The sequence below is a fragment of the Neltuma alba genome, unplaced genomic scaffold, assembly GCF_004799145.2.
Source record: "Neltuma alba isolate B1F8T4 unplaced genomic scaffold, ASM479914v2 tig00013498_pilon, whole genome shotgun sequence".
In the NCBI taxonomy this organism is placed as follows: Eukaryota; Viridiplantae; Streptophyta; class Magnoliopsida; order Fabales; family Fabaceae; genus Neltuma; species Neltuma alba.
In genome coordinates this window covers 148,346-160,224 of record NW_021637724.1, presented here as the reverse complement: position 1 = coordinate 160,224, position 11,879 = coordinate 148,346, and the positions used below count along the sequence as shown (strand labels likewise).

General features: G+C 36.6%; 2 protein-coding genes across 4 annotated transcripts; both read right to left on the bottom strand.

Moving 5' to 3' along the window:
- Nucleotides 1-290: 290 nt before the first annotated feature.
- LOC114737796 (hydroxyproline O-galactosyltransferase HPGT1) lies at nucleotides 291-4,968 on the bottom strand. Of its 3 annotated transcripts, none has more exons than XM_028925772.1 (13): nucleotides 4,922-4,968; nucleotides 4,713-4,819; nucleotides 4,529-4,592; nucleotides 3,969-4,018; nucleotides 3,663-3,856; nucleotides 3,047-3,110; nucleotides 2,886-2,958; nucleotides 2,033-2,156; nucleotides 1,113-1,200; nucleotides 969-1,019; nucleotides 761-832; nucleotides 562-674; nucleotides 291-453 (listed from the first exon to the last, which is right to left on the bottom strand). In XM_028925772.1, exons 2-13 carry the CDS (start codon nucleotides 4,787-4,789, stop codon nucleotides 431-433), a joined length of 993 nt encoding a protein of 330 aa, XP_028781605.1. In that variant the 5' UTR covers nucleotides 4,790-4,819; nucleotides 4,922-4,968; the 3' UTR covers nucleotides 291-430. The 3 variants fall into 3 exon arrangements, with proteins under 3 accessions (XP_028781605.1, XP_028781604.1, XP_028781603.1); XM_028925771.1 differs by having other exon boundaries at nucleotides 4,713-4,847; nucleotides 4,922-4,950; XM_028925770.1 differs by lacking the exon at nucleotides 4,922-4,968 and having other exon boundaries at nucleotides 4,713-4,909.
- A 3,972-nt stretch (nucleotides 4,969-8,940) lies between these two features.
- LOC114737798 (protein MKS1-like) lies at nucleotides 8,941-10,023 on the bottom strand. Its single transcript, XM_028925773.1, has one exon. It carries the CDS (start codon nucleotides 9,845-9,847, stop codon nucleotides 9,164-9,166), a length of 684 nt encoding a protein of 227 aa, XP_028781606.1. The 5' UTR covers nucleotides 9,848-10,023; the 3' UTR covers nucleotides 8,941-9,163.
- Between the last annotated feature and the right edge of the window lie 1,856 nt (nucleotides 10,024-11,879).

Genomic DNA, 11,879 nt, shown 5'->3' with positions numbered 1-11,879 from the left:
TTTTACACTACAGAGCATATTTACGAAACTCATTGGATGTAAAAATGTCTAGTACAAGAAAAACGCTTAAAAACCAAAAGATGACCCGCCAAAACAGCACTCTATTTGATAGTTTTGTTGATGAAAATTGGGAACTTCTTTGACCGTCAACGAATGAAAGAACAACAGAAACCAACTCACTGGAGGAAAGCTGAACTTCTATAAATGCACCGTACTGTTTGGCCAAAAAATAAAATATAAATGCACTGTACTGCATACCTTCAGTAATCAATGCCTGCTGCACTACTAACTCAACAACCCGCTAACTACCCTAGTTTGCAACTGAGACTGTTTTACAGATGGACTTGAAATCTGAGGAATAACAAAATTCCTAATAATGTGCGAGTATATATGTCCAATCTGTATAACTCCAAGGGGATAACCAATCAATTCAGACACCCGCACAAATCGCTCCTGAAAGACGAATATGTTGCAAGGAGAGAATTCAACACGTGATTCTTAAATAATCACTTCCGCTATCAATTTCATGAGCTCAAATTCAGAAAGAGACTAAGAGAGAACCTGATGACCAAGATGAGCAACAAAACTTCCCCTCATCAACATGCTTCACATCAAGCCCAATAAACCAGGATCCAGCACTAACATCATCATGGGCGTAGGTACGGAGAATTGATCTGCCAATTCAAGAAAAAAGATTCAAGCTTGTGCTGTAAAAGCAGTTACTGATACAACTGATGCAGCAAAGAAGAATGAATCAGACCTGTTAATCGATATGAATTTAGCCAAAGCACGAGATATGACATACATCTCTCCTGATGCATGACGAAAATATCTGTTGGCCAGAAATTTATGGATCACTTTGAGTTGGTAAATGGATGGAATTAACTTGCTTGTACAACTTGGGAGTCCATCAATGAATTCATGGCAGTAAAGCAGATTAATACGAAATTACTCGCGATTCAACTTACGATTTTTTATCCCCAAATTTCCACCATTCTGGTTCATACCATTTATGGTTCCTGCATGATTCACGTGTAGTGATAAGAAAACCATAGAAAATCTCATTCATAAATGCGCACCATTTTAAACAGCAAGGTTCATAAGGGCCTCACGGTTCAGAGAATACTTCGCCTGACTTCATGCACCCTATGTAAATACGAGGTTTATCTAAATGAGCTGCAAGTGTAGCTCCCAATGCATCTGTTGGGGGAAGAAACAAGTAAGCTACGTGAAATATAGACATCCATAAGGGGTTAAGTCAATAGCGGCGAGACAACCCGGGAATTTGCCTAAATAATGCAAAGAAGCAGACAAGAAATATTTTCACGTAGCCAATAGGAAAAAAAATTAAGCATATAACTGACTGTTCCTTCTGGAAATATCAAAATGAAGGAGCAGCAGCACAGGGATCATGAGGCAGTTTAGTCATTTTTTGTCTATTATTTTTTTGTTTCGGGTCGTCTCCCTCTTCATCCCTTCGTTAGAGGCGTACCTAAGACACTTCATTAATATGCATTTTTTGAGCCTGAGGTTCCTTCAGTGATAAATCATGTAAGTTCAGGTTAATAGAAACATGATAAAATAAGCCACAAAAGGCATTTGATGCATGATGAAATAGCAGACGTAGGAATTGAAACAGGACCTTTTCTTGAATGCATGTCCACAAAGATGCTAAGTCAATGAATGACATAAAGACTCTTTTCTTGGAGATAGTCTGAATAGGGCCACAAGAAAGAAGTATTTCTTGCAACGTATAGTTCAAGTTAATGACTAATAACTACGTGTAAGAGATAATGCTATAAATGCAGTACACCTGACCCCTGCAGAAGAAACCAAATAGTTTAGGTGAGGCATAGCCACATTAGAGTCAACTGGCCTAATGCATAGAATGACATGGCCATTGCGTTCTCTAAATAGGAGAGTGCATTCTATATATCCACAGTGAAAGTACTCTAAATAATCACATTTCTTGAGCTTAAACATCAGAAAATTAGCATTAGACTAATTATTCTCTTTTCAAGGAAAAACTAACCAATATTTACATAAACATCATCATTGACTTTGGCATAAAACTCAGCTTCCCATTTATCTGCAGCAAAAGCAAAGAACAACTTAGCCTTCTTTGGGAGCTCCTCATTAGCCTCCACATGGTTATCCTGTTAACATGATCATTAGAGATCATTAGCGAACTCGCTTATGCTGCAGAACCTTATGCTCTTCTCACAAGAAGTCATGGCGTATAAAACAGAAATTATAAGCCCTAAGCAGGCCATGCAATTGCCACGGCCAAAGTATTCTATCACATCTGGTATCTACCTCAATAATGCCTAAAGTCAACATAAACTATTACTTTTAGAAGCAAAAATGTTCGTGGTCAAAAATAATCTTACACTCAATATGTATAAAGATTGGTCATCAAATCAGAAATAGACTGAAATAATGACTTTCACGCCTTAATCTAAAAAGAGTGATCTTAAACCTAGTGGCTCATACAAACAGAAGCATAGAATAACAGAATTCTCAGATCAACGATTAATTGGAAAACACAATAATGGCTGAAATAAAAGTTTTTCTAAAGCTGTTTGGTCTGCCTTGACTCGCATAACTAGTGAATAATGTGCTTGTAACAGTTCGTAACAGCTTCTAACAGCATCCTTCAGTGACATAAAGGTTTTGCAGGCTCTCGTGCGTTATTTAGTTATATGAAAATTGTGCTTTCGAATATCGAACCTCTTATTTCAAAAAGCATGCAATCATTAGGACATTAGGAAAGCAATGCCATATTTATAGAGGACGGTATCCCCACAGTTTCATTACATTTCTAATACGGTAAAAAATGCAAAGTATATCACTAAAATAAAATCCTTGAAATATATAATACATACAAGGATCATGAAATCATTAGTCTGCCTATTTTCACGATCAATGTCTCTATCCAGACTGTCCCCGCGATTAGCACTGGAGAGTTGTAAAATTTCATAAGGGTTCCAGCTGAACCAAAAAAAAAAAACAAACAAACAAACAGTTAGTCTGAAAGTATTTTTACCTCCTTCCAATAACAAATCGTGCAATGATACCCTTCTTTTCCTCCATTTTCTTCAAAACCGCACCTGCAAAAGTTGTGCCCTAAAATATAAGTCTCCTTGAACTAAAGTTTTAGCATGACAGGCTGTAACCTCAACATAAGAATTAAGAAATCTTTAAATGAATACTCTATGTAGTACTGAAAGCTATATACTTCACAAACCATCAAAATAACTATAAATAGAACAAAAGATAAAAAGCACAAAGCACTGTAACTTATAAAACAAAGTGGTAAAGTCTTCACGAGTCAATACATATATACAAAGAGCAATAAGAAGGGTATACAGATATAATGAACAGATTGCGTTTACTCTAGAAAGCAATATTTCCCAAGATTGAGGGGCGCTCAGGCACAATCACAAATCGTGCTTAGAGTTCTCATTGCAGCACATGATATGATGACATCTTAGTTTCTTCATGTTTTGAGAGAGATGCAGAGTTGTAGACAATTAGAATAGGTTCATACTACATTACTAGATATGCTCACGCCAGAGTTGTTCAAAAGGAAGTCACCAGTTTAAAACACAAAGCAAGGGAGAGCACAGATATCCATGAGATCGGAGGAGTGATATTTCTACCAGTTCCCATCCATGCCTTGCGGATTGCATCTCTATTGTTCTTCCGGCCAAACCTTGTGATTATTCCAATCACTACCAAGGGCCCTTTCCTAGTGTAAGTCCCATTAGTCTCAGTCAAACGCTTCGAAACGAAGCCTTCTTGTCTAGCTGCAGCAAGTTCCATCTCAAGGGAATCAAGCTTCTTATGTTGTTCCCTAACAATCATAAATCAAGACCATGAAAAAAGTTGAGAAACTCAGGGAAATCAACGGAGATCATTACTCAAACCATATGGCCATCAAGAATGCTTTTTCAGAATTAACTTACCTGCAGGCTATGATTTTCAACGTATCATCCACAGATATCGCAGATTGCCCCTATAGTGAAAAATGAAAACCCTAGAGTTAACCTAGCCAGAAGCAGAGATTCCTACTCAAACAAGATTTCATAAACCGTACAGATGAATCACTACAAAATGAGAGTCCTCAACGTGGCCCTAATCAAATAATTCTCTAACTCTAGATAGTATCACGTCATAAATACAAAGGACGTTCCGTAATCTAAAGGCATTCCACGTCATGGGAACACATTAGTAACAACATTCGGCCGGTTTATTACTTTACTGTGCAACTATAATGAGTTCCTCCCACAGGATTTTGTCTGCGTCGAAATCCAAAGAATCAAAATTATTACAAAACTAAAAATCTATGACGAATTATCACAGTTAGGAGCCGCATTATCACCTATATCTCCCATTAAAAAGTGCGCGCAAGCGCGCGCTGAGAGAGAGCTATGTTGTCAGTGACTCCATGAGTGATGAAGCCCATAATGCGCTAGAACAACGTATGCACCATCAATCATATAGATAAGGATAGAAGAGTAGTCACCTGCCCAGTTATCCTGTCAAGTTCTCTAATCAGATACACCCTGTTCTCTGCGTCCTGCCATAACCTGATTCCATCAGCGCAGGAGGGGAAAACAAGGCAAAATGGAAGTAGGAAAGAAAAAATATTAGAATTCCCTTAAAACGATAGCCGAAGAACTGCAGAAGAAGAAGAAAGAAAAAAGAACCTTCCAGCGACGTAGAAAGAAGCAAAAATAGCGAACATGGAGATCAGAAGAGTTGGCACCCGGGACCGATAGGCCATGGCAGAAAGCCTGTAGCTCGACCCCTTGCTCTGCATTTAAGTCCGAGATGCCTCCGAACTATGAAGCAGATCCAAATCTTACAAAATTGATTCGATTATGGGAAAGATGCGGGTGAGAGAGGGAAGACTTACTGGAGGATGCAACCAAGCGGGACCTGCTGTTGATGTTTGGCTTTCAGTGCCGGAGACGGTATACAAAAATCATCCGGACAAGTATTTATTAAAAAATATTTTGTTATTTTTTCCGGATAAATATGATTGGTAACTGCTATCATAGTATGATTAGACGAACCTCTTTGTTCATTTTTTGATACAACGAACCTCTTTTGCCGCCATTAAGGGAAAAAAAAAAAGATCCTTTTTCAAGGATGTTATGTTAGGAAACAAGTGAGATTCTTCGAATGAGGGGGCCTGGCTAATTTAGGATGGCATAGAAAATAAGTGAAATTCCTTGTCTGATTTTTCACTGCTTAATGAAGGCGGAAACGAAAACCATGAAAATTATCAACTTTGCCCTTTTTCCCCCCCACTTTCCATTTCTTTATAAGATAGTCTGCCTATATAATGACGTCGCCGTACATGCGCCCGAGGAGCGGCTAAAAAAAAAGGGGGTAGGTGAGCGCTCCAAAAAAAGTAATTTCCCATAGATACCCTTTCGTATCTTGCGTTGCTTTGTTCCGAATTCTGAACTTTCCATTTCTCCCCGGGGATATTTTTTTTAACCGGACCCAGAGATTCATTCGCAGTAGTTGCGTACAAGATTTTATTGATTTAAATAAAAACATGTAAAATACTACTAACAGCGGCTTTAATAATTTTGAAGATGATTTTTTTGCCAACAATAATTTAAAAAGATAATTTGACATCAAAATCGTTGACTTACTATGTTATTCTTGCAGTGTTTAGTTTTTTGCGGCAATGAATGGTTTCACGGAAATCACATATGTTACAATAAGCTTACCATATGAATTAGTGCTTTGTAAATGTGACAAATCCATAAGTTTTTTTTTTGAGCAAATAAAATCCATTTTATTAATAGTCAAAAAAGAGTACAACCACTAATAGTCCGGGTCCAAAAAAGATTACAGCCTAACACATCAAACTCACCAAAACAAAAGAAAAACAATTCTAATAAATGATTTATTTTGTAAACAATTTAAAAAGGGATCCTTGGCTACCAATATCGAAGACCTTGTCAATTAAGCACATAATGCCATCACAATGTGGTCACGGAAGCATGGTGAAGACGCGCGTGGTGTCTGATGTTGTGTTATGTTTGGAAGGCGGAAGCGCCGAGGAGCTGAGTTGAACGGGCGAGTTTGTTAAGCCCATAGCGTACCAAAACAAACCCCATTCAAGCAGTATTTGGGCTTTCAAAAAGTTCCCCGCTGCTTTTTTGATACAAAAACGACCCAAATGTTTAAACCCAACTGCACCTCATTAAACCTAGAAGCCCATTTTATTTAAAACTCACACAGGTCCGTCTTTGTTAAGCCCAATCCACTTCAGCTAAATATTGCATTGAAAATACTGTTAAGCGCCTGGCTCCCCTCCAACTTTATACACCTGAAAAAATACCATTCCCACGTCAATCCATATAATTTGTTTCATTCACAAAATATATATTCCGGTTGTTGATATAGAACTTAATTATTTATATTTATTAATTTTTTTTTTCAGAATACCTTTATTAGTACTTCTTCAACCATAATCAAAAAACAAAGGGAGGAAAGATATTGAGATATATGATCATGGTTTTTTAGGAAAAACATGTCAAATTTCTCATAATTAACCAACTTACTCAATTTTATTAATCTAATTAAATTAGTTAAACCGGTCTTATATTAAAAATCGAAAGAGTATTAAATAATATAATTGATGAAAGACTAGCATGTGCTAGAAGACTTCGTATCGGGAGATCACATTTGAGTTAGGTTTCCAAAAACAATTTTTGAAAAAAATAATGTACAAATATTAATTCCCACATTTATAAGTGAAAATCTTAATTACGAACTCATGGTTATATTTGAAATTTAAATATCTCATTTATGCTTAAAATTTCTGAATTTGTTACAGCTTATTTTTTAAAAAAGGGGTTAATATATATTTTGATCCTTTAAATTTACAGTCATTTTAATTTTAATCCCTTAAGTTTCAAATCATAAGTCTTGTTCCTTCAGATTTCTTTTTATTTAAAACATTAATTCATGAACGCGTGTGTAATTACCATGCGTTGCTATATCTTGGTACGCCGCTGTTTTCATTTTAGAGATGCTCTATGTGAATATCGCTCTTAAAAATTCAAATCATACATGCTTTCGTTTGATAATAATCAAGGTCTTCTTTGCCACTGTTCATCTAAATTGAAGATAACAAAATACTACCTCCAGTCCTTAATATAAGATCTTATTTTACTTTTATTTTTGTCCTAAATATAAGACCTCAATCCACTTTGTCTCTCATGTTTATATATTTTTTTCCAAAGACAATCCCTCTAATAATAGTAGTTCTAACTAATACACTTGATTAGTAAGAATATTTTTGAAAAAACAATACCTATTTATACCAAATAATTAACTTAACTTTTTTATTAATATCTTCAAATTAGTCAACTAGTTTTTATAATTAGAACCGGAGGTAGTGCAAATTAAAGATGTGTGACGCCTACTTCTATCATAATAGCCGCTTATATAAAATAGACATGTCTCACTTTATTTTCCTGTTAATAAATTTTTTTTTTCAAGTTTCCTTTCAAAGCTTCGCTTAATTGCTCTATTGTTTAAACTTTAAAATCTTCTGTCTGAATAAAGAAACTTCTTTCAGCTTATAGCTGAAACTCAAAACCTCCCTTATAAGTTAAAAACTCTCTTAATATTACTATATCCGGTCTTTAATATAAGAGTTCATTTAATTTTTATTTTTATATTAATTATAAGATCCCAATCTACTTTAACTTTTATATTTATTTTTATTTTTTTTTCAAAGCAATCCTTATAATAATAGTAGTTCTAACTGATATATTTGATTAGTAGGGATATTTTAGGAAAAATAGCACATATTTGTTACAAATAATTAACTTAACTAGTTTTCTTAATCTACTCAAATTAGTCAACTAACTTTTATATTAAAGATCGGATGTAGTAGTACTTTATTTGGCAGTATTGCTAAATTTTCATTCGCTTCGTGTAACAATCCATTCATTCGCTCCGTGCAATTTGCTCCTAGTTGATATGTGCTAAATTTCACGCCACCATGCAATTCTCAGATAAAAATATACGGCATCAGTGTGAATGGATTTAAGACCTAAATTGATGAAAGCTTACAAAGCATCATTTAATTGACCGACCTGGATCAATACGGTGTGGGAGTATACATTATTATGCGTGAGATTACAAAATTTGGCAACAAAATCCACTTGCGTGGCAGCCAAAATCCCAAGCTTTTGCTTTCCGTATTATCGTGTTTGAAGCGCCAATCATTATTATAATGCCAAATTGATCAGTGATGGCCAGGTTTTTTTTCTTACCAAAGCATGCCTTTAATTATATACTATGACTATATCTATACACAGCCAACTACCCCCATGTCTGACTCTCGGATGATTATAAACAAAAAGATTGAGTTTGATTTTTGTAATTAACTTTTGACTCTGTGCACCCAATCGTATATGACTCGAACATCAATGATAAATAATCATGTAAATTAATTAACTATTACTGAAACGCACACTAATATAAATAGAACGCCATATTGCCAACCTGATCTCTACTCTCCCCTGCTAATTTTTTTTCCCAGCCATATTAGTTAGGGATTGAGAGCTTCACATGGCGCCATACTTTTTCTAATAACAAATATTAATGAATTAATAATACGCCCTCTCTGTAGTTAAGAAGCGTTGACATAATTAATTATATGCTCCACATTAGGCTGCCTGCAGAAATGAGAGTATTATTTCAGCATATAGGGTGGTTCCGTTCCATCTATCTAAGGCTCTGTAGATTGAATTGAATACTCCCGGGGACTTTTTATTTTCTATGTGCAAGCTCCGTTAATGACGTCATATGTACCTCATATTGACGCGACGCATATAAAAATCTATCTACGAGCTTGATTGGGTGCACAGACTCAAGAGCGGCCGGAATTAATACTGGGTAAATGCATCGGATGGTCAACACTAGTAAAATGGATACAATGAGATATTTAGCGTAAACAGATGGCCCGCCAATTAAATGGAAGCAAAGTTGATAAAATTGAAAGAATAAATACAATAAGGAATTTCCAACAAGCTACCCACCTAAAGAATAACAACTTTCTTTATTTTAATTGGTCCTTCTTTAATCATGAAACAATACTTTCTAAACCTGACGATGAAATCTATGAATCAAAGAAATTGTTGAATAAGTCGATGGAAGGAGTATGTGGTGAAACGAAGTATGAAGGGCTAGGCACGAAACTACCCTCCATAAAACTCCGATGGAGGGCTGGGCTCAAATCATGAAGGAAGCTGCCCACGGCTGGATCCGCCGTCGAAGGCGGCGAGAAGAAGCTAGCGGGAATCGGAGACAGTGCAGCAGGTCCGGGCGACAAAATCCCAGGAAACGTACTATTGGGCCGCTCAATCGCATCGCCCACCTCCGCGATCCCTTCGCCGTGGCCGCCAGCTTCCACACTCTGATGCTGTGCCAGTACTTTCTTCGGTTGGGGAGACCTAGCTTTCTCCATGGCGGCGAATCGCGCTGCCGGTGATACCATATCGCCATTATTACGGTTGAAAGGATCGTTGGGCGCCATGTTGGAGGAAGAAGCCGAAGAAGAAGAGGAGCCAGTGAGGCGTTGAACGAGGCTCATGAAATCGCCCGGCGTGGTGTGGATCACCTTGGGAGAGACAGTGTAGATGATGACAGGCTGGCGCGGAGGAGGTTGCGGTTGCGGGGGTTGCGGCGCCAGCGGTGGTTTCTTGATCTTGTGGGAATCTTTGTGTATCCTTAGGGGAGCGGGACGAGGGCCTTGCAGTTCTCGTCTCGGTGATTTCCCTGTCGGAATATCCGGGAACTCCATTACTTCTGCTTGCAGCTATGGATATGATTGAATTGTAGTTGCAATTAGAGTAAGGAACAGAATATGTAAGAGGAAGGGAACAAGGAGGATCGGTGGAAAAGCCAAAGATGATAGAATTCGATGTAATTATTTTAATTCGAACGGATGGGGAAATATATATAAGAGAGCTGACATAAAACCTAGGAAGAGAGCTGGTCAACAATGAAGGGAGATTAATTTAATACCTAATATATTCGTTAGTAAAAATTGGCTTCTTCTAAAGGTAATTTTTTAAAGGAATCATATATATACCAGGGCCGGTTTCGTGACGTCATGGTGGTCTGAATGTGTCTATTCTCTTTTCCAATTTTTTTTTTTTAGGGGGGGTGTGGTTTCCTTTGTATATCGTCCAGGCGGGCGCGGAGAGTTGGAAAGGGTCCGACAGTGCCATGTCAGAAGGGCGTACTGGAGGAACGGCGTAGGATGGAGGAGTAAGCACGTTTTATGTTAGGACGGACAAGTCTATTAACAAGTTGACGGTTGACAAAATTATGTGGCTGGGATCTCTCAATGGCACCCAAAATATGCGCGCCACGATAAAGACAAAGCAGTGATTTTAATTAACGGTGTCAGTGGAACAATCCTGAAACTACAGTATGTTTTGAAGCACGTTTCTTTTATAATTAAGTACCAGGTATGTGTCCTAGATTTCTTGCGACTCACGGCCAGTATAGCTGGAGTACTGGAAGTTTTGGATATAGTAGTACTTAGCAGTAGGGGATTAGGAATTATGAGCGCTGTACATTTGGAAAAGAGGGTTTGTGGCTGGGAGGCGAATGACCGATTTAATTTTTCGTTAATTGATTCAGATATGTAGCGGGTGGCTGAATATAATTCTTCATCTGTGGGCGATTCCCCTAACTTCTGTACATCGAACATTTTGTGCTACTCCCTCATTCCAAAGTCCAGACTTATTATTATTGTTTTAAACTTTTTATTTTATTTTCTATTTTTTTATTATTCCATAAATCCAATATTTAAAGTTATTTTCTTAACCGTTATCCTGATCATTTAATAATTACATGGATAGTTATTTCAGATTTATTATTTTAACTGGTTATAAATACACGTCTCTCTCATTATATTACTCATGCTTTTCACCGGCATCACCTTTTCTCTTTTTCCTATTAATCTTGTTTCTCTTTTACTCTCTTAACTAGCTAAAAGAATTACATAAGGACACTTCAGTCAATAAATGTATAGTAATAAATCTTGCTCTCATTTTTTTTTTGGCGATAGGGTGTGTGCTTGTAAAAAGAGATTAATATTTAATGGCAAAAAAAAAGAGATTAATATTTACAATGTGCATGCTCGTTCCGTATTTGAATTTTATGCTCCTCTAGTCCTTAGTATAAGACCTATTTAACTAATTTGGCTAGATTAAGAAAGTTAGATAAGTTAGTTAATTATAAAAAATATGATATGTTTTTCATAAAACACCATAATCATCTTTCTTAATATTTCCTTTCTCTTTTACTTGATTATGGTTGAGGGAGCATTATAGGGGTAATTTAGAAAAAATTAATAAATACGATAAATATGTTTTATATTTAGGACCAAAATCAACTCAATAATTAAGTTCTACATTAAGGACCGGAGGATTATTAAGCAGTTGGGTTCATTGGAGTAGTATAAATTGGCTTGTTTAGTTAGGAAAGGATATTATTAGGGGATAATACGTTGCACACACTCCGTATATTTGAAGGTTGAAGTTGGGTGGTGTTGAGATTTCAAATGGAAGGGGAGAATTAATGGCAGGTTTTGTCAAAAGTAAAAATAGCAAGTGGCACTCACTTGCACATGGCATATGCAAGGATTTGTTAGATATGGTGTCCTTGTCTGCAATTAATAATAATATCTCACCCCTTCCAACTTCTAAATTAAGTACTGTGTCATTCAGGTCCCCAAAAAAAAAAAAAAGCACTGTATTTGCATACCCCTTTGTCCAGTCGCAATTGACGGCTCATACACCAATATGCATAGTCTTACGGAG